This window comes from Mastigoproctus giganteus, chromosome 4, assembly GCF_048544385.1.
Source record: "Mastigoproctus giganteus isolate SK-2022 chromosome 4, ASM4854438v1, whole genome shotgun sequence".
NCBI lineage: Eukaryota > Metazoa > Arthropoda > Arachnida > Uropygi > Thelyphonidae > Mastigoproctus > Mastigoproctus giganteus.
In genome coordinates this window covers 112,458,934-112,480,519 of record NC_143578.1, presented here as the reverse complement: position 1 = coordinate 112,480,519, position 21,586 = coordinate 112,458,934, and the positions used below count along the sequence as shown (strand labels likewise).

The 21,586-nt window shown below is 34.8% G+C and overlaps 1 protein-coding gene across 5 annotated transcripts in view; it reads right to left on the bottom strand.

Annotated features, from left to right (window-relative positions):
- Positions 1–21,586, bottom strand: part of Tnpo (transportin 1) — a 563,147-nt gene that overhangs the window by 236,844 nt on the left and 304,717 nt on the right. For all 5 annotated transcript variants that reach the window (XM_090372882.1, XM_090372884.1, XM_090372886.1 and 2 more), the window contains one exon: positions 8,728–8,815. In XM_090372882.1, the coding sequence (XP_090229008.1) occupies positions 8,728–8,815 (88 nt within the window). The remainder of the gene's footprint in view (positions 1–8,727; positions 8,816–21,586) is intronic.

Genomic DNA, 21,586 nt, shown 5'->3' with positions numbered 1-21,586 from the left:
ATGAGTTAAACACATCAAATAAATACACTAAACGCTGTCATGATGGAAAGGTTTCATTGACCCACTGTCTGAGACACCTACTCTATTACAAGAGCTGCTTGGGGGGGGGGGGGGGGCACGTGAAGCAAATAACTACAGAGAACATATACGAGAGTACAACTCAGCAATAGCGTTCGCATCAATGGGTGCAGAGATTAAATCACCACTTGATTTATCATTTGGTCTCAGCACTATATCCAAATGAGGCAAATAAGCAAGGATATGGACAACCTCATATTTTTGATTCTGCTGAAGCAACAAAACAGCTTGAAAAATAATCAATCCAAGGGTGTACGGCCAAAGTAATGAACAATTGAACGAGATGATGCGACAAGTTAACCCATTTGCTGAGTCATATAAACAAATGCATCAAATAACCCAGGCCAATCCAACAATGAATGTGCACATGGAATTTATAGAAGACTCTGACTTAGATAAGAGACGATAAAATGCACCAACATCCAAAACAGAGGTTGCTGCAATATTTTTTGCAGAAGACGGGGAACCACCTACAAATAGAGACATCAGCATATATCCCACAAGTGACTGCTGTAGAATTATATCACCGCTAAACAAGAATAGTGAAGACTGAGGGATCTAGATTAAACTATTTACGCTATAATCAGAAAGGTGGCATATGTTACACCTGGTACAACTAGTGTAGGTATACACATATATATATTTCCTTTCCTTTTAAGTCCTGCATTATTTCTTCTTTCCATCTAATCCATCATTCCAATTCTACTTCTTCCAACACATCTTTCCCTCAATCATGCTTTCTCTTCTCAACACACGTCCTATAAAGTTCTTTTGTCTTCTTCTTACTTCTTTTACTAACGTTTGCCTACTTTCCTCAACACTTCCTTATTACTCACCCTGTCGACCCATTTCACCCTTTCCATTCTTCTCCACAAGCATATCTCGAATACTTCTAGCTGTCTAATCTCTACTCTTCCCAGTGTCCTCCATGTCTCTGAGCCACATAGTACAACAGTCCACATTAATGTTTTCACCATTTTCTTTCTTAATTCCTTCTTGAACTTGCTTCTCAATAGTTCTTTTCTATTACCAAATGCCCCTTTGCTCATTGCAATTCTTGTTTTTATTTCCTCCAGGCTTTTTCCCATTTTCTGTCATTATGCTTCCAAGTATCTGTATCTGTCCACCTGTTCCAATATTATTCCATCTAATGTTACATTGATTCTTCTTCCTGGCCACTTTGAAATTAACATTATCTTGGTTTTCTTGCTGTTAATCTTCATATTGTACTCCTTTACTTTGTTGTTCGAGGTATCCAATGGGCTCTGTAATTCTTCCTCATTATTAACAATTAGTATCTGGTCTGGAAATCTTATTGTCTTGATCTTCTTCCCTCCTACTTTTACACCTCCTTTCTGCTCTTCTTTGTACTCTTTCATCAATGCTTCTGCATATAAATTAAATAGTAATGAGGACATGGAACATATTTGCCTTACACCCCTACCAATGTCTACTTCTTCTGATTCCTCCCCATCAATCCGAAACACAGGTGTCTGTCCCATGTAAAGTACCCAAATTAGTTTAAGATCTCTTATTATCTAGGCCAGGGATTCTCAACAGGGTGATATCACTCTCAAGAGGGCAAAAATTGGTTTCTGGTGGGGAAAAAAAATCATGGGTATTAAATGGTGGCCGTCCAAAGTTCAACCCTACCAGACGACATATTATTCCTTAATATTTAATTTCTCTCACTGGGTTTTCTTTTCCCTTGAGACAACTGATTTTTAATGTATAGGTATATTATATTAGGAGTGAGTGAGAAATTTTGATAAAAGGAAGATAGTGGGCATGATTTATTTCAACAATCTTTGCTTTTCATAGGCATTAAATGCCTAAATGATTTCAGAGGTGATTCTCTGCAATCCTTGGCATTTGTGTTTTCCGACAGCTGCAACCTTGGCGGTGGTGTTGTGGGCGTGGTTTATTTATTCATTATTTTGTTTCATTGGTCAATATATAGGGCATGCATGGTAACAGGAAATGTTTCAGTCTATTGTTTCTACTTTCTAAGTGACAATTAGTATTGATTTATTGTTTCCTTGTGGGAGTTGTTTATTTTTGATCCACAGTGCTTTTGTCAGTGACATGGGCTATGAGAGTTAAATAAAAATAGTGTTTATTTTATTATTTAATTCTTTGTAGTTATACACCCATCATCAATCATGTCAAGTGCTGAATATAAAAAGTGTCAACAGTATCTGAATGAATTTCTAGCTTATGGTTTTATTGAAAGCCCATTTCGACTCAAAACAGAATATGTGTCTTATGTGTAATAGTTCCTTTTCAAATGGGGCTATAAAACCATCAATACTTTTAGATCACTTAAAAAGGAAACATCCTGATAAAGTTGGTAAACATATTGAATATTTTAAAAATTTAAAACAGAATTTTGAGCAACGTAACACTGTTACTTCCTTATTTAAGAAGAATACACAAACAAATGATGATAGAATGATTGAGTCTTATGAAATTGTAAAAATCATTGCAAAAAAACTGGTAGTGCTCATACAGTTGCTGAGACTGTGATACGACCCACATTAGAGACTGTAATTTCAACAGTGATGTGTCAAAATCCTTCCAGTATTTTAAAAGCACTACCATTGAGCAGCAATGATTCAATTTGAAGATGAATCAATGAGATGTCAGTTAACACTGAAGAGCAGCTAATTGAAAAACTAAAAAAAAGAAAATTTTCTATTCAGATTGATGAATCCACAGTTACTGACAATAAGCCCCTTCTAATGGCATACATTCATTATTCCGATGGTGATTGTAAATTGCAAGAAGAGATGTTTGTAAAATCTATAGAAATTGACTGTACCAGAGCATCCAGTTTTGCTGCTGTAAAAACATGGCTTGGTGAAAGACAAGTACCATTAGAAAATTTTGGTATCCTGTGCCACTGATGGTGCTACCTCCATGGTTGAAAGACAAAGGTTTCATAATCCACCTAAAAGAAGTATACCCCAAAGTTCTTGCAATACACCGCATTGCGCACCGACATCATCTGGTTACAAAAAAATATTAGTCCAGTTCTTTATCAATCTCTCAGTATAGTTATTAAAACCATCAATAAAATAGTCACATAACAAATATGATCGCCTTTTCAGAAAATTGTCTTGATAATGAAGTACAGTATGCGAGACTTCTTTTACGTACAAATCAGATTTCTTTCTAAAGGAAACTGTCTAACAAGATTTGTAAACCTTTTTGACAAGATAATTAGTTTTTTAGACAGCAAAGGAGATCAACAAACACAAAAACAATACATAGTATACTATATGGTTTGGATTTTTCAAAAACTTAATGAAGTATCACTTCAACTTAAAGGGGAAATTAATTATAGTGATAGGCTGCAAATGCGTATTAAAAGCCTTCACCAAAAAACTGTAAATATTTGAAAGTAATTTAATGAGAAAACAATTTCATGGTATGCAAGAGTTAGCTGAAATCAACGAATCTCTCACTGAAAATGATCTTAAGAATTATTCAGATAATTTGTGTTCTTTAAAAGGTGAAATGAAAAATTGGATGTTATATCCAATTGGATGCAATGCCAAGTCTGCTATTGAAGAAATCCGAGAACTCATTGAATTAAAATGTAACGAAGAATGTTAACATAAATTCGAAAAATGTGAAATGGCTAAGGTGTGGGGATCAAAAACAACTAAACTTCTTTATCCAACAACGCAGTCTAAAATAGCCAAAGTACTTCTTTGTTTTCCAATGTCTTATATGGTTGAAAGTAGTTTTAGTTCAGTAAATAAAATATTAACAAAGGAAAGAAACAGAATTTATATACGTTCAAGAGGAGACATTAGAATTAAACTTACTAACATCATACTGGATATTGAACTTTTAGCTAAGAAGCATTAGGCTTGGAGATCCCACTGAATAAAGAGTAAGTATAAAGTATTTTCTTGTTTAAAATTTCATTGGGGTTAATTAGGAAAAAAAATTGTCGAAAAAAAAAAACCCTTTAGGGGAAACGTTGATTTAGGCTTATTTTTCCCAGGACTTCCATCAGCTTAACCCAATTCACTCTGTCAAAAGCCTTCTCAAGATCCACAAAACAGAATTCCAGATCTTATCCTATTTCCATGCTTCTTTCTGCTAGTGTTCTTAATATTCCTATTGCCTCTCTGAATTCCACAGCCTTCTCTGAATCCGAACTGATCTATGAATTCATACTCCTTCGCTTTTGCTTTAATGCGTTCTGATAGAATTTTTAGTAATTTTTTGAGGAATGGGAAATTAAGCTTGTGTCTTATAGTCGGTACAATTTGTTGCACTCTTCTTTTCTAATGGGATGATTATGGATTTTAGAAAGTCTTTGGCCCAGCTTCCACATTCATAGATTTTCCCGCAAATCCCAAACAATTCTTTCTTTGCTTCTTCTCCAAGTCCTTTTATAATTCCTTTTATAATCCCATCCAGCTGCCTTACCTCTTTTTAATGAAGCCACTACCTTTTCAAATTCTTCTCTGATTAGTTTTGGCCCTAAGGTCTCGTCTTCATCTTCTTCTGTCACAAGCCCCCACCTTGGGTTTATTTTATCATATAGCTCTTCTATATATTCCTTCCATGTTCTCCTTACATGTTCTTTGTCACATAGAATTTTTCTGTTCTTGCCTTTTATCTTTCCACTAGTCTTATTCTTCCTGTTCGTTAAGTTTTACTTTTTCATACATGAGGTCACTTATTCCTCTTCTTGCCATGTCCTCTAGTTCTCTGCACTGTTCTTCCCACCATTTTTCTCTTGCTTCATATGTTGCCCTTCTAAGTTCATTATTCAAACTCCTACATTTAATCCTTGCCTCTTCTGAACTTTGGTGCTTCTATTTTCTTTTCTTCTCCATTTTGTCTATCATTTCTTCTATGATCCATGGTTTCCATATTCACTATACCTAATTTACTTTCTCCTACTCCTACAACAATCTTTTTAAACCTTTCCCATCTCTTCTCCATCCACTATCTTCCTGTCAATTGCCCCTCTGAAATCTCGAGCTAGTGCAGTCTTCAGTACATTTAAATTCCATTTCCTTCTTTTTCTTGAACCCCTTATTCTCTTGAGCATAATCTTCATTTTCGTCACTACCAAATTCTGGTCTGAATCAGCATCTGCACCCAGATAGCTATGTGAATTCTTGTACCCTTTATGACTAAACTGTAGTTGATGTGGTACCTGTCAGCATCCCCTGGTCTTCTCCAAGTGTATCTAGTGTATCTTCTTCTTTTCTCCTGTCTAAACCATGTGTCCTGTTTCTACTAAATTTTGATTCAGGTGTCATGGAGCTACTAGGGATAAATGACAAGGTGGTTTCCTGTTGCCTTCCTTGGCAGCAATGGCCCTCTATGGGGTTGGGTGCACCAGCCGTTTCTCAGACTTCTGATTCTTCACCTGCTGCTAAAAAGTAAGCACAATGGGATATGGCCTGGAATCACTTTGATTACTACCATCTGTAGCAAATGAAAATAGTATATTTTTCAGAACCCTCATCACCTCTTCTTTCCTTAATTCATACTATTTCACTAACAATGCCTGTTGTATTTTTTTTCCATTTCACTATCGGGAACCATATTTCTAAACAATGCACTTGCATGATCAGAAAAAGATGCAAATAAACATTTGGCACATATAACATTACTGTCACCATGAAATACAATGTATATTTTATGCATTTATTTTTAAGCATTTTTGTTTTTAAGCAATGACAATCCTGTTGCTAATGCTTGATTATATCACATTTCAGCTGATTACAATTGAAAAATCACATCTACATACAGTACACAAGACAAACACATTACATTTTCAGATTTTAAAATACATGGAAAATCTTGAGTACATCTGAAATTTTACATCATATTTCTTTGGCACTGTACTGAAAAATAAGTGAAGTTAATGTTCATTAACTTCACACAAGTACCATGAAATAATTGCACATAACAGTGAACAATGCTATTATTGCAAGTTTCTATTCAGCCATGTACACTACCACAGCATACCTGATGGCCAATTTGTTAATGAAACTAAGCAGAAATTTGCAATTTTTTTTTTAATGCAACTTTAACATAGTTTTATTATGTTTTTGTGAAAAGGAAAACATGCAGAAAACCAGTTGCGGTACATTATGACAGAGACAGGAGAGTTGGTAAATATATAGACAAATGCTCTTACAAGTATTTCAATTGAGTAAGGGGAAAACAGTTGACTGTTTTGAATGTGTTATTTTGATGATGCTGTTCACTGCAAACAAGACTTCTCAAGTCTTGTCTGCAGTGAACAGCTTTAAGAGTTTTCACAGTGTTTACTTTGCTTCTCAAGAGTTTTCACACTTTTTCTTGCTTACTTTAAATGGAAAGTCAAGGCAACATGTGAAAAAGGAAATTTGTGTGGCTTTAATGTTAGAAATTTCTGAAATGACAATTTATGAAATAAGACAATGCAGTCCATAATATACTACTTTTACATCAACTCCGCAAACATGCAAGAGATTATGCAAAGTAAAACAGACAACATTTGCAATGACTTTATTAAAAAATGAATACCATATTATATAACACATTCTAAATAATAAATACATAATTTATTTTGTATTTGCATACACAAAATATGTTTTAGGCATATAATCCTACTAATCCGAATATCTAGTAATCTGATGAATTTGATTGCATTATTTAGTTCAGATTATCATGGCCACACGTACAATATCAGTTTTCCTTTTAGTGGTATGTCCTCTGCATATACATTACAAAAATTTTCTCTAGGTTAATTGAGAGCAGTAACTCTTCCACATACAGCAAGGATTCCACATACAACATTGCTGTGCCCAGGAGTAAATCTATTTTTTATGCTGTAAAATGTTATCAATTTTAAGGCAGGCTGTATTAAATGATATATTAAGCACTAATCTTGAATTGTTGAGACGACAGAAAAAAAACCAGTTACAGTAATATAAAGTTCCAGATTTGTAATGTTTTGTAAGAATTAATTCTATTGAAAATCAGCTGATTGTTGTTAATGATTTGTGTGTTATTTAAGCTACTGATTTTACATTGGGAATATCGACATAACTATTTTTATCACCAGCAATGAACCTATTGTCCACTGGGTGTTACATGAAATTTACATGACTGCCACATTTGAAAACCATGTAAGATGAATGGAATTTTTTCCAGGTAATTTTCTGTAAGTCAGATTTATTCATTCTGCTTTAGCAGAAAAGTACTGCTATTTGGTTCTCTTTTTTAGTGGTGTTAATGTAGAAATTTTTGCAAAAGATAGCAGTTGGAGGTTTTTCAACAATGGTGATTACTTCTTTTGACTTGCTTTGTTTTATTAAAAGAGTATCATCGAATGTATATAACTAGTGTCTATGACTTAACAATACTATTAAAAACAGTGATTATAGACATTTGAAATACCTTTACAATGTATGCTTGCAGAATAGTTTAAAAACAAATTAACAGGTTGTTGTTAAGTTCATAATTAACCTTTTCTGAAGTATGTATATACATTCACATTTGAATATAGAAATGTTTTTTTAAGGTTTTTTTCAGATAACATTTTAAATAATGCTTAAAAGCAGGTTACAAATTTTTCAGCAGGTGCTGCCATCTGCATTTCTAAGTAAGTGTATGTTTTTATAACGAATGGTAGTACAAAAACAGATTTTAAATTGGAAGAGAATATCGCACCTGTCAGCTATCCAATTTTGTTAAAAAAAATTGCCAAAATTCTCTAGAATTCAAAACCAAAAGTTAATAAAATTGAATCAAATGATACACCTGCAGGTAAAAGATAGTATTACATCAAAAAAAGAAGTGCAAAGAATTTTATGATTTTTACAAATTTTCCTACAATTTTTTTAAACTTCTGATTTGATTTATAACAATTTCATGCTAATGTTGGGCAACCAAGTCAAAATAAGAAACAAATTAATATTTAAAAACATTTCTGTACAAAGTTTCTACTTTTACAAATTTTAAAAATTTCATGAGTAACTCACACCACAGAACCTACTGCTTAGGAAAAGGTTAAATCTACACAGTGATTACATGTTTGTGGTATTGATCTACTCAGGTCAGTATATTCGATGCTGTCACAATGAGAAGACAGATAATTTGTGACTGAGAAAATGATTACAGCATGTTTTTATTACAGAATTATAAACCTAAAGGTGCATTGTATCCTAAACTTACAAATACATCAACAAGCAAACAGCCAAAATTAATTTCAGCTACATCAACAGGCAAATGGCAAAAGTAATTTTTAGCTACATAAACAAGCAAATGGCCAAAATTAATTTACAACTGTATCAACAAGTAAATGACAAAAAGTAATACATTGAGATGCTTTCTTTTAGCCTTCTTTCCTTATCTGTAATTATTCTGATTAGCAATACACAATGCTATGCTGACTTCAATTAATGCCTACCTATATTCTGATGGTATAAATCATAGACTGGATCACTTGTCCAGGCTATTAGGATAACTACTGTTATTAACAAATATTTATTGAGAAACATTTCACCTATGGGAAAACTATTAATTACCATTGATAAAAAATTAAAAGCAGGTTAGAATTAAGTTTTGCTACTCTTGATTAAATCTTTTAATTGTTTAATTCCTACTCAGAATGCAACTTACGTATACATGGATTTACATGTTGAAAGCATGCTTTGGTTAAATCTCCTAAAAGGGCAAAGGAACTCTGTCTAACTTCAGGCATGGGGTCCTAAATGCAAGCAGAAGATGATTTGAATAGCTATTACATGATATTCTTTAAGAAAATAAAGAAAAAATATAGGTAATAAATAAATATTTATATAAAAAGTGAAGACTAATATATAATTATAAAAAATAAAAAAGAACACAAATTATGAACAAAATCATAAAATAATCAAGACATGCAAACCAACTGTATAAAACAGCATGAATACTCATCAATGGGTAACATTAACTCAAGGTGGCTGTCACTGTGACAACTGCTTCACTGAGTAACTTGGAAACTGGATTTCCAAATCAGCAAGTACACAAGTCATACCCACATGGGAAAATATAGTGGTTAATATAACAATTGCAGTTATTAAGAATGAAATCTAAAGAGGCCCAGGCAAATTAGGAATCTAGGGGCAAAAAAATTGCAAGATAGAGGTGCCATTTCTCCCACTCCCAACTCCACATCGCTGGTCTTCATTGCAGTGCAAGAATCTTAATTGTAATTTCATTGTAATTTCAGGTCTAGTGACTCTCCTAACTTTCAGTTTGTTTTGCACAGCAAACAAACTGAAATCACGTGCAATATCCATCCTAGGTGATTCAACATTATTTATGAACCCCTTTGCAATAATCGTACTTAGCACAAAACTTCAGCAATTCATCACAAAGTAAGCTACTACTACTGCAATTCCTATTATTAGTAGTAACTGTTACTGTTATATAATTATTATTTATTAAAACCTTCCGAGTCATTCAGTGAAGTTTTAGATATAACTGGTTTTCCTACATTTACTTTGCTCTTTAACACTGACATTGGATGAGGTTAAATTCATTAATTACCATATTATTTAGACTGTAAGATACACTTTTTCCCTTTGGAAAATGTTGCCTAAAATTCCCATCTCTTATGATTCAAAGGTATACTAGGTGCACACAGTTATGTCTTTAGCCATCCCAGAGACAGTATGATCAAAATGACCAGCTGGCTTTCAAAATAAGCAAGCTCTTTTACTTTGTAACAGGGGGAATTAAAAGGGAATTTTGTTGAATTAAACACAAAATTAGCTGTAATTCCAGGAGACCTTAGCCAGCTCCAGTCACTAGACACTTCAATTAACAAATCCTTTAAAACATTTGTGCATGAAGACCAACTGAACAGAGGCACAAAATCATGATTTGATGTGAGCAGAACAAATGAAGCAAAAACCAATTGCACGTGTGCAAATGGATGAAAAATTAGTGAGAGTTAGTGCAACATGGGACAGTCGCCATGTCTTTCAAGAAATGTGAAATCAACTATATGCCTCGTGGTCCTGAAGACAGGTGTGTAACGGTAGTGACAATACACAACCAGCATTAGATGATGAGTAAAAACTTTGTTTCACACTGATATTTCATTTTATATATGTAAAAGTGTGTTTCAAATATATGCAACAGAATATTTTCCCCCAAAATTTGACTTCTAAAATGGGTTTTTGCATCTTATCCATGAGATATGATATATTATCCTTCCCTTATATAGTCATAATTATTCAAAATTATTTTATCCAAATTCATTATAGTGCAAGTTTAATAGACTCCATGCAGCTTGAATTCTGTATGTAACTCATTATGTAATCTATTAAGCAAAGCAGCACTTGTGTCATACACCTTACATTTACTAAATGTCATTATCCATATTTAATATTTCTGTTTTTAATTAATTTTTTTTTCAGGTTAATAATGCATTTACATTAATAGTATATCCACATTGATTTTCATAGCACATATCCTCATCAACATAATCTATTTCTGATACCACATTTTACAAGAATCTCACTTAGTTCAAAAAACTGTCATGAACCTACAGCTATCCTTATAACATATGACATACGTTGGGGGGGGAGGTACAATTCCAATTCTAACACACAGACTGCCCACTCAGTACCATCTGCTGGTGTTATTTAGAAACAGTGAACTTTCAAGATGGTAGTGCCTAATGGCCATGCACCAAGACTATTTTTATTGATTTTTTAATGCTGGAGGAATAAAATCTATTGAAATTTATTGGAGAATGTTGGCTCGGTATAGCGAAGCATGCATGAATCAAGGGCAAGTCTGTGACTAGGTAAATGAGTTTAAGAATGGTACTGAAAGTGTTAAGGACTCTCTCGAACAGTTAACATCATGTCACAAGACCAGAGATAGTGGATAAAGAGGGCAGTTAACATGCTTCTTAGACAATATAAGAGGGAGATGCCTTCTTAGAGCACAGTGACTGTCATAATACACCCAGGAGATGAATCCTGGGTGCATTTTTACACATCAGAAAGGCAAATGTGCAAGTTCAGAGCAGCAACGTACAAGCTCACCAGGACCAAAGGAAGTTCATACCCCAGCATAAGAGGGGAAGTGTTACCCACCCCCTGAATTCTAGGACAAAAATAATTCTGGAACATTATCTGGAAAGAAGAGGGGGAAATGAGTGAGTAATAGTATTTGCCATGTAGTGCAAGGAAGCCACAGACTTTTGCTTCACCGGGAGGGGAGGACACCAAGTAGATAAGAATATACAAATTATATCTTCCCATCCTCATCCAACTGACCTTGAATTTATTCAAAATATCAGCCTCAATGACCTGCAAGAGCAACTTGTTCAACAATGAATGACCTGCTGGCTAAAAGAAAATTTCCCACAATCTAATCTAAACCTCAAAACCTGTAATTTGAATTTATTACCCCAGTTCTGGAATTCTTTATAACAGTGAGAATTCTGCCTTCGTTCATTTTATTAATCCCTGTCAGAGCCTTATAAACCTCAATCGGGTCACCTCTAAGGTGCCTAGTTGGCAAGCACTGTAGTCCACATACTCAAGTCTTTGCTTGTATGGTTGCCCTTTTGCCGATCTTACTATCCGAGTTGCTCATCTTTGGACCCTGTCAGGAAGTTCAATGTCTTTTATAAAATGAGGTCTCTATACTTGAACGCAATATTCCAAATGAGGTCTAACAATTGCCTTATACAGTGGGATTATGACTTCTCTATTGCTACAGGGATAACATTCAATAAATCATCGATAGGACATTGTGCTTTCCTGGATGCCTGTTTACACTTCCCAGAAAACTTCATATCTGTAATTCCAGATCCCTTTCTTCCTCCACTGTTTTTAATTTAATTCCACCAAGTGTATAATTTATTTTTGGGTTGCTACTCCCCAGCATTAAAACATAGCTGCCACTTCTCTGACTAACTTGGAAGTCAGTTCAAGTCATCCTGAAGGAGCATTACCTAGCATTAATCATTAATGACTCTGCCAATCTTTACATCATCTGCAAATTTTGATATCATGCCTTCTATCCCTTCATCGATGTCATTTGTAAAAATGACAAACAACAGTGGTGCAAGAACCGATCCTTAAAGGACCCCACTCCTGATGCTATGCCAATCTGAGGAATATCCATTAATCACAACCCTCTACCTTGCTCCCTGCAGCTACCCAGTAATCCATCTTAGATTGCTGGGTGGCTGCAAGGCAAGCTTCAGTAAATTAAAAACAAAACTATTCCTTTAAAATAAGACTGAGTGTGTTAAAGTGTTACATATGGCCCATTTTAATTAGATAGTATGAACCACAGCTGTAATGCTTAATGTATGGAGGTGAAACGAGGACCTTTCAAATGTGGGCATTGAGAAGAATGATGAAAATCAAATGGAAACAAAATATGCAATAAAACAGTCCTTCAGATGAATGGCACCAAAAGTGAACTATTAAACAAGATCAGATCTTCAGGCCCAAAATAAGTTAAGAGATTCAAAATATGAAACACTTAAAGTGACCTTAGATGGGAAAATTCTCAGGAAAAGACCGAGAGGAAAGAAAAGAAGAATCTGAATGGAGGAAATAAAAGACTGGATGGGACTTTCAACAGCAGAAATCATTCTAGCAGTAGAGAAAGAGACTACTGGTGTTTGATAGCAAGACAGAGATGTTTGTTTGTTGTTCGTTATTTGGTTTTTAGGAGCATTAGCAACTAAGGCCATATTGCTCCGGAGATATGCGGTGGTCATTCCCTGACCTTTAAGCATCCTCCATATTTAGTGGGCATGGGCTCGAACCCAGGTCTAATCAACAAGCGTGTGCTATGCATTGCTGCTCCTGCCCACCTGGCTATGGAGGTGTCAAGACAGAGATGGCATGTGAAGAAATATTTAGAAATTATTTAAAAGATAAACTGAGTAAGATAATAACTGTGCAGTTTCATTTCAGTAGTGGCAGCTTTCATTATAAATGATTTAAATCAAACTGTTAGACTTCATCCTCACCAGAGGCATTGCTTTCAAGATTTTATGGCACATCAGCTACTTAAGGTAATAATGTGCCAAACTCTATAAAATCAAAAATTTAATATGTATGGCATAATACAAGCCTATTTTCTGTATAAATCTTAAAAAGTTTGATTAAAAATATTCATGTTCAAAATCTTCAAAAAATAAACTGAGTAAGTTTTATCTTACTCAGTTTATCTTTTGGGCATATAAGGTTCTATAAATTGGAGGAAGAATGAGGCACCAATCACTATTTACTTTTTCTAGAGTTTAGTAAATTATGGCCTTAGCAGCCAGCATGCCATAAAATCCTGAAACATCAATCAAAAACTGTAGATTCAATTAATATTTGCTGAACTGTTAATAAAATACTGAAATTCCTTCATAGTGAGTATCCTCTGCTCGTTAACAGGTGGGAATGTGTCACATCAATGCAGTGTGATCAGAAGTCTAGTTAAAAACTACTCTATGTATTTTATAGAAACTAATATACCAAAATGTGATATGTCACTTAATACAGCAGTTTATATGACTCGCTTGTGCCAAAGTAACTGCCAATTCTCAAAGCATCATAGATTGTCTTTGTAATGTGCATATGGATTAGATTATCAAAGATGAGACAAACCAGTATTTCGCTGCCTACTGGGTTTTTTTTTTTTTTTACTGATCAAGTTATGCACAGCAGAGAATCATAATACAGTGCATATACAATAATAATAATAATAAAACTAACAGAAAATATAACAAATAAGAGATTATACAGAATTTATCAAGGTAATAAACAAATATACACAGATTACAGGGGTCCATTAGCTTCGTTGGCAATATTGAGCAGCAAGCATTTCATTAATAATACCACTCTGCATGGTTTCTGATGTTTGTAAACTAACAGCTGTTTTTAACTGTTTTTTATTCCAATTTCAGAAATGTTAATCCCCCCCCCTCTATCATGAAATGCTTTTTCACAAATCACTTAAGTTGATGTTATGAGATGTATAATTAAATGTATTAAGTTAGGAGTAAATGATGGGAATGTAAACTTTTTTACTTCATATGACCTCACACCTAACCTTCACATGTTAACACTGCCTTCAGTCATTTGTTTCTTGATCTTGAGAACTCCAAACAGCAGTGAGTGTGAGCTCAGTTTATTTTTGCAATTATTGTGTCAAACTTGTGCTGAAAAGTGAGTAAAATGTCTTCATGCAAGTGTTTGAATAAGCCAAACTTATTTTGTCATATTTGTGGAAGTTATGTAGTCCTCAAGCAGAGACAAGATATTACATAATTTGTAAAAAATGTGTAATGTGCTTATTCTGGAGTGAAACTTGATGACCAAGATAAACAATGGGCTCCACACAAAGGTTGTCAAACCTGTGTTTAAACATTTATATTGTGGAAAAATGGTAAAAAGAAGGCTATGCCATTTGCAATTCCCATGATTTGGCAGGCAAGGAGTAAGCACTGGGATGTCAAGGTCTGGCCAAAGAGGAGACACTTAGTTGCTTGGATCAAAGAACATAGTCCATAAAGCACATAGTCCATAAAGTAAATAAACATTGTAATCCTTCCACTCTTGCACATCAAACTGAGTTTGATGAAACAGTTTGTGAAAGCTTTACCTTGGGAAGGTTCCTGCTTCAACTGACTTTGTACTAAATTCCCATCAATTGCCCAAGAGAAGCTAAAGAGGGTATTTGTTGGACCTCAAATCTGCAAACTGATGAGGAGCTGAGATTTTGAGGGAACTTGGAATAAAAGAGAAAAACTGGCATGGATAAGCTTCAGGTCCATTGTTAAGAACACCTAGGGGAACATCAAGGATCCAGACTACAAGAATATAGTTGAAAATATGTTGGCAAACTTCAAGAAGCCAGGCTGCAAGAGTCTCAAGGTACATTTTTTACATCCCTATATCGACTACATCCCAGAAAATGTAGGAAGTGTTAGCAAAGAACAGGGCGAGAGGTTTCATGAGGCCAATAAAAACATGGAAATGAGGTACTGGGGAAATGGAATGTCAACATGAGGGCTGACTACTGCTGGATGCTGAAGAGGAACTGTAAAGTAGAAGGATTTGCATGAAAATCAAAGAAATGAAAATTTGATCCATTGTCGATCAGTTTTTAAAATGAGAGGTGAATGTTTAGTGGACTTTTTACTACACTGCTCTTTTTAATAATGTTTTCAACATGTATTTAAATATAAAATTCTGCTAAAACTAGCATTTTGTTATAATTTCAGTGCACAAATCCTGCCAAAATTAATAAAAATTTGTGAAAAATAAAAAGACAATTTTTTTTTTAAAACTGACACGATGGAAACAAACAGAAGCCATTTCTGAAATCAGCATTTGAAAATATTTCAGAAACACTCTTTGATGAAAAAAGATCAGCGAATTTTTTTCTAAATGCAGAGTAGTACTGTAATTCTTACACTGAACAAAAAGACTATTTCAAACTTGTTTGCAGCTCTGGTGAGTCATATGGGAAAAAAGGTATGGCATGTAGAGAGACAAATATGACACATTCTTGGTGGTACATGAGAGTGAACACTTTTTTTTTTTTTTTTTAAGTACAGGTCGACCATCACTAATCCTTCCACTGCTAATTCGGACATAATTTCCGCAATCGTAATTTACAATTTCCCGGGTCGGTGCTCCAGACTGTCGCTACTGTTTTGGTGACATTGGTTGCAGCATCAGCTGATGGTGCAAACCCGTAAACACTGGCAAGCCATTTCCACATGTTTTTCTGCATTTATTATTATAACTTGCTCACATTTAGTCCCAGCCATGGTTCCAATGCATAAAGGAAGTGCCTTTCATGGTGTAAAGCGCAACCAGCATACATTATCCATAACAGGTAAAGTTGGACTTCTGAAAAAACTCGACAGCAGTGTGTCTGTGAGAAGTTCTGTTTAATCATTAATTCCAGCAATTTCTCTCAGTTTCTCTTATTTTAGCCATTCCTTTTTAGATTTTTTTTTTTTTTACATCACACTTGTACAAACTTGCGGAAAAACACAACACAATATGATGGATAATACTGTGCACTAACGAACTTGTTTTCACAAAATCTCTAACAATACTGACAAACTAATTGTGAAGTTTGAGAGTATTTTATTGCAATTAGTTTTATTGCATGCTTGCTGTGCGTGCAATAAACTAATCACAAACGACCTTCATATGTATGCCGTAATAGCATCACATGTACATGGCCAATGTGGCTATAAAAAAATATAAATATCAAAAAAAAAAAAAAAAAAATTTTTTTTTTTTTTTTTTTGATATTTTAAGCAAAAAAACTAAAACACTGATATTACAATATTTATTTTAGAATTACTAATCAAATTATTTGCTAAACATTTTTTGGCCCCTGGATAATTTTTTTCTTAAACTAGCTTGGCAGTTAAATGTTAAAGGTAGGATGAGGTGGTTAGCCGTTGGGTAAACTATGTGCTAAAATAACCACCGGTGATCTGGCACCCCACAGGTCCCAATGCTGCCGGATTAGTGCTGGTCGACCTATATTTCAGAAAATTCAATCCCCTCCCTCTGAGGATTTCTGCCAGAAATTTAAAGTAATGAGTTTTGATGAGACAGAGCAGTTTGAGATGAAAGTAATTTATAGAAGATTGTGTGATAGTAGATTGGATTTCTAGAAGCAATATGTATTATATAAAATTTTGCTGAACTGCTTCTATCCTGTTTGACAGTGGGTTTTCCTGTGTTAATTGCATACTGATCCAAACTAAAATGTGGGAATGGGCAACAGTTTGAATGGTAACACCTGCATGTCAGCTGGAATGCATTAATGATGTAATTAATGTGTCTGATTAATATCTAATTAATATAACAATCTAATTAATGCATCTGGCAAAGTGACCACGACATAGCTTCCTATGACAGGTCTGTTAATTCATTAATGCCACAGGAAGTCATTAATGGGATCACACTTTCAAACTGGGAAAAGATTGACAGAGTATTGTTGGCTTAGTTGGGGACTTGATCTAGAACAGGGCTGGCCAACCCACAGCCCATGACATTATTTTTTGCAGCCCGCCAGATGATTTTTAGACTACTGATTACATCAGTGGGAAATCATTCACTAGCTGCACTAGGCATGATAAATAACAAGAAATATAATAGTAGACCAGCTGTACTTCTTGGAATCCCCACCACCCCTTCCCTTCTTCAAACCAGAAACTCTGCAGATGGAAGTAATTGATTTACAGTGCAACAATGAATTAAAACACATTCACGCCATGACATCAAAAATCAACTTTTACAACACGTATGTGACAGCAGAAAGGTATACCAAATTAAGATTTTATGCACAAAAAATTTTGAGCACCTTTGAATCCACCTAAGCTTGTGAAACTTTCTTTTCAAAAATGAAATTGATTAAAAGTAAATCTCGAGCTTTAATAACAGTTAAAAATCTGAAAAATCATTAAGATTTCTTACTATTCAATATGCCATGAATTGTCAAACTAATAGAATAAGCGTAGCTGTGAAAAGATCTAAACCTCCCAAACCCTTCCTAGTTCATTTCACAAATATACGTTGTCTGAATTCTAATCTTAAAGATGTCCATATCCACTTGCAGTCTGCCAAACCCCATGTACTATTTCTCACAGAATCTCAGTTATCGGTTGATTCAACTACTGCTCATCTCAGTTGCCCGAACTATTCACTGTATGATTCCTTTCGCTTCAAAGGTGGTAACTTGTGCATATGTCCGTTCTGATATTCCCTGTCAGAGGCTTGGTAATTTGGAATCTCCTCTTTTCAATCTTCACTGGCTTAAAATCTCTCTACCTCTGTGTCAGATTCATCTGTTGACTCTACCGTTCTCCCAACTCCACTAATCACTTGGAGCTCTTTGACTTCCTCTCTTTGCAACTTGATTTTCACCAGTCCAACTTTCCTAACAGTGAGGTAAATTTTCATTGGTGATTTTAATGTTCACAACCCCAGCTGGCTTCCATTTTTCTAGTCACACTGACCCAGCTGGTCGAGATGCTAAGGCTTTTACAATTACTAATGACCTTGCACAGATTGTTCATTTAACTACAAAATACCAGACAATCCTAACCATACAGCCAACATGCTTGATCTTTTTCTTACAAAAAACCCTTCTAAGTACATGGTCGAAGTGAGTGATCATTTAGGCACCTCAGATCACAACTTGGTCATTGTCTCTTCTCCAATGGAGCCTTTATCTCATTGCTCTTCCCAGGACGCGTCCGTAGCCAGGTGGGAAGGAGCAGCAGTGCATAGCACACACTTCTTGATTAGACAGGGATTCAAGCCTGTCACCACCAAACAGGGAGGATGTGGAAAGGTCAGGGAATGACCACCGCATATCCCGGAGCAATATGGCCTTAGTTGCTAATGCTCCTAAAAACCAAATAACAACAAACAAACAAACAGCTATTCCCAACTGCATATTGTTTGGCATTACAAGAATGCAAAATGGGATGACCTGCGAGATTTCTTTTCTTCTTTTCCTTGGTTGGATTACTGTTTCAAAACTTCTGATGTCAACGTCAGCTCAGACCGTGTCAGTAAAATTATTCTTGTAGGTAGTGTTTTTTTTTTGGGACGGTACACAACAGTAAGGCGTACTGGCACCTTTATTAACAGTGGCGTGTGACATTTGGATGCAGTAGTATACTTCGAAATTTGTAATATTCTATTTCTATTACCTACTATTCACATAAGCTTAAAATTATTTAATCAAATTTGCATTTTTCACTGTCTATTGTTAAGATATTTTCTGTATAACCATTTTTATAATTCTAAATTACTCAGTTGGACCTCCGTTTAACGAAGTCCTTTTATAGCGAATTATTTTGAATTCCCCTTGGAAGTTACATTTAAAATGGTTTCCTTTGAACAAAGAACATTTTCATATAGCAAACGGATTAGGAGAGAATTAACTCAGTACCCACTGTTCGCATTTCTGGCCTTCAGGCAATTAGTGTTGCTGCGCGAATTAAGAGAGCTGGAGGGATTATCATTCTACAACTTAGTGGTACCTGGTAAAACTTATCAGGTGGTCAACCTGTCCCATATACAGAGGAGTCACACTAGTCAGGAGTGAGCAGATCAAGGTGTATTCCCAATGGACTCTGGCCCACCTTCTACTGCAGTGGTGTCCAACCTTTTCCTGTACAGGGGCCCATATTCAAAAAAATTCAAAGTTAGATTTTTTTTTAGTGTGTTACATTTTCCATATCTTATTGCATGTAAAAGTAAAATTGAAAATATTTGAAAATTTTATTAAGTGCAATACACAATTAAATTTACTGAACTAAACATTCATTGAGAATTTTTTAGATAATTAACATATAAAATGCTGGTTTAGTTCACTTTCCTCGGTTGGACACCTTTGTGAATCAACTGTAATAGTCCCATTCGAGAATCAGAAAAGTGATTTTCTTTTACCCCGACAAATAATCACCCATTGTTTTGTGGGAGTGCATTATCCACATTTTTCCTAATCTCTGTTTACATGGTCACAGTACCTGAATATCCGAATGACACCGACATTTTGGACACTTTCAAAAAAAAAAAAAAAAATTCAAATTTGAGAACTAGTGACAATACCGATGACGAGAGAAGGAAAATGAGGACTACGAAGGTATTAATCCTTCTAAACATGAATTGCTGGCATTTGGTACAGGTGAAGTTAGAAAATTGTCAATTAGGTTACGGTTAAATGAAAGAGATGCAATTCGTGGATTTCGGGGATACCTAATTCATAAGAAGTTTTCAGAAGAATTGAAGCATTTGAAAAACTCTCTGAGTACAATACCAATTTCATCGAGTGAATGTAAATGATGATTTTCACAAATGAATCTGATCGCCAGCCCAACCAGAGCTTTGTTGATGACAAAAACAGTTTCTTCACTACTGTTTCTTAAAACTGTAGGCCCACCGCTGACCCGCTTCAATCCAGCAAAATATGTTGATTCATGGCTGCTTCGGAAACATCATTCAGCAACCGACACACAAAGAGGAAGAAAAGAAGTCGTCGTAGGACAGAAGTCGGCAACCTGCGGCTCAAGAGCGGCATGCAGCTATTTTAATGCATAACTGCGGCTCTTTAACTATTAGCCCACATGAAGCAAAGTTTGAAATGGCATTAGAGGACTTAAAAATCAAGGGCATGTGGAGTGCAAGACTAATTTGAAATTCGGAATTTGGCGAGGCAAAAGGCAGCCCTTGCAATTCTACACAAATGGACGGCGAGAGATGAGTTTAAAATGCAGACCAAAAAATTGTGTTCAATGCATGGAGTAGCTTACCAGACCCATATATAAATTTGAAAATATTTGCGTTTGGACTACTCAGTTTTTGGTACAACGTATTTCTGCAAGCAAATATTTTTGAACATTAACTATATTAAAAATTAATCAAGAAACCGTCGTCTGAACAATGCGAGCATGTTTAAAGCTCAGCATGTTTAAAATTACGACATACTCGCATGATGTTGAGAGACTCGCTCAAGAAGTTCATCAGCAAAAGTCACATTAATTTGTATCTAATTGGATGTTTGTTACATTTTTTCAGTATTAATAAATATTTCAAAAAATATATAATTTTTTTAATAAACACCTCCCCACTCTATTCCATTTCTTAAACTCTCGCCTTCCCCTCCTCCTCCCAACTTGAGCTGAGGTGTGGCTCTTCAGATTCTCTCTTTTTTTTTTCTTTTCTTTTTTTTTTTAAATTGGATCAAAAATGGCTCAAATAAAAGGTTGCCGGCCCCTGGCATAGGGTGTCAGATGAGAACTTAATAAAAATTTGAAATATTCTATAAAAACCTTATTATGAAATTATTTTTACTTATGTTATTATTTATTTATTTTATTCACATTTTACTTATTTTTTTATATACTTGAATAATAAATTTATGCTTAATAAACTGTGTTAATATACTTAATTTGTTGTTCTTATTCTAAAAACATTACTACTAAAGTAACAATATCAGGAGAAGAAAAAACTGAGTACTTTTCATATCCTTTTAATTTTCAATTTTTCCTGATAAAAAAGAATGAGTACCAGCACCTATTTTTTTACAAAAAATAGCACTGCTTGTATGAATGGAATCCTTTTATTCCACATTCCACTTTAAAATGTTGTCCTTTATCTAAAACCTTGGTTTTCCAATAAATGTGCTAACGCTGTTCAAGAGAAGAACGCTGCATATCATAATTGGCTTGTTTCCAAATCTTCAGTTTCATTTTCTGCCTACAAAGCTTCCAACAATTGCAAAGCAGTTATTAATCAGTCCAAACTAGATTTTGAACAGGCTAAGAGTAGAAAACTTGCTTCTTGCCCTAATGGTAGCCGAGCAGTCTGGTCTCTTGCCAAAGCTATTGGCCACAACTTATGCCCATCTCTGCTCGCACCTCTGTCAAAACCAGATGGTTCTGTTGTCACTTCAGCCAAAGATAAAGCTGACCTGC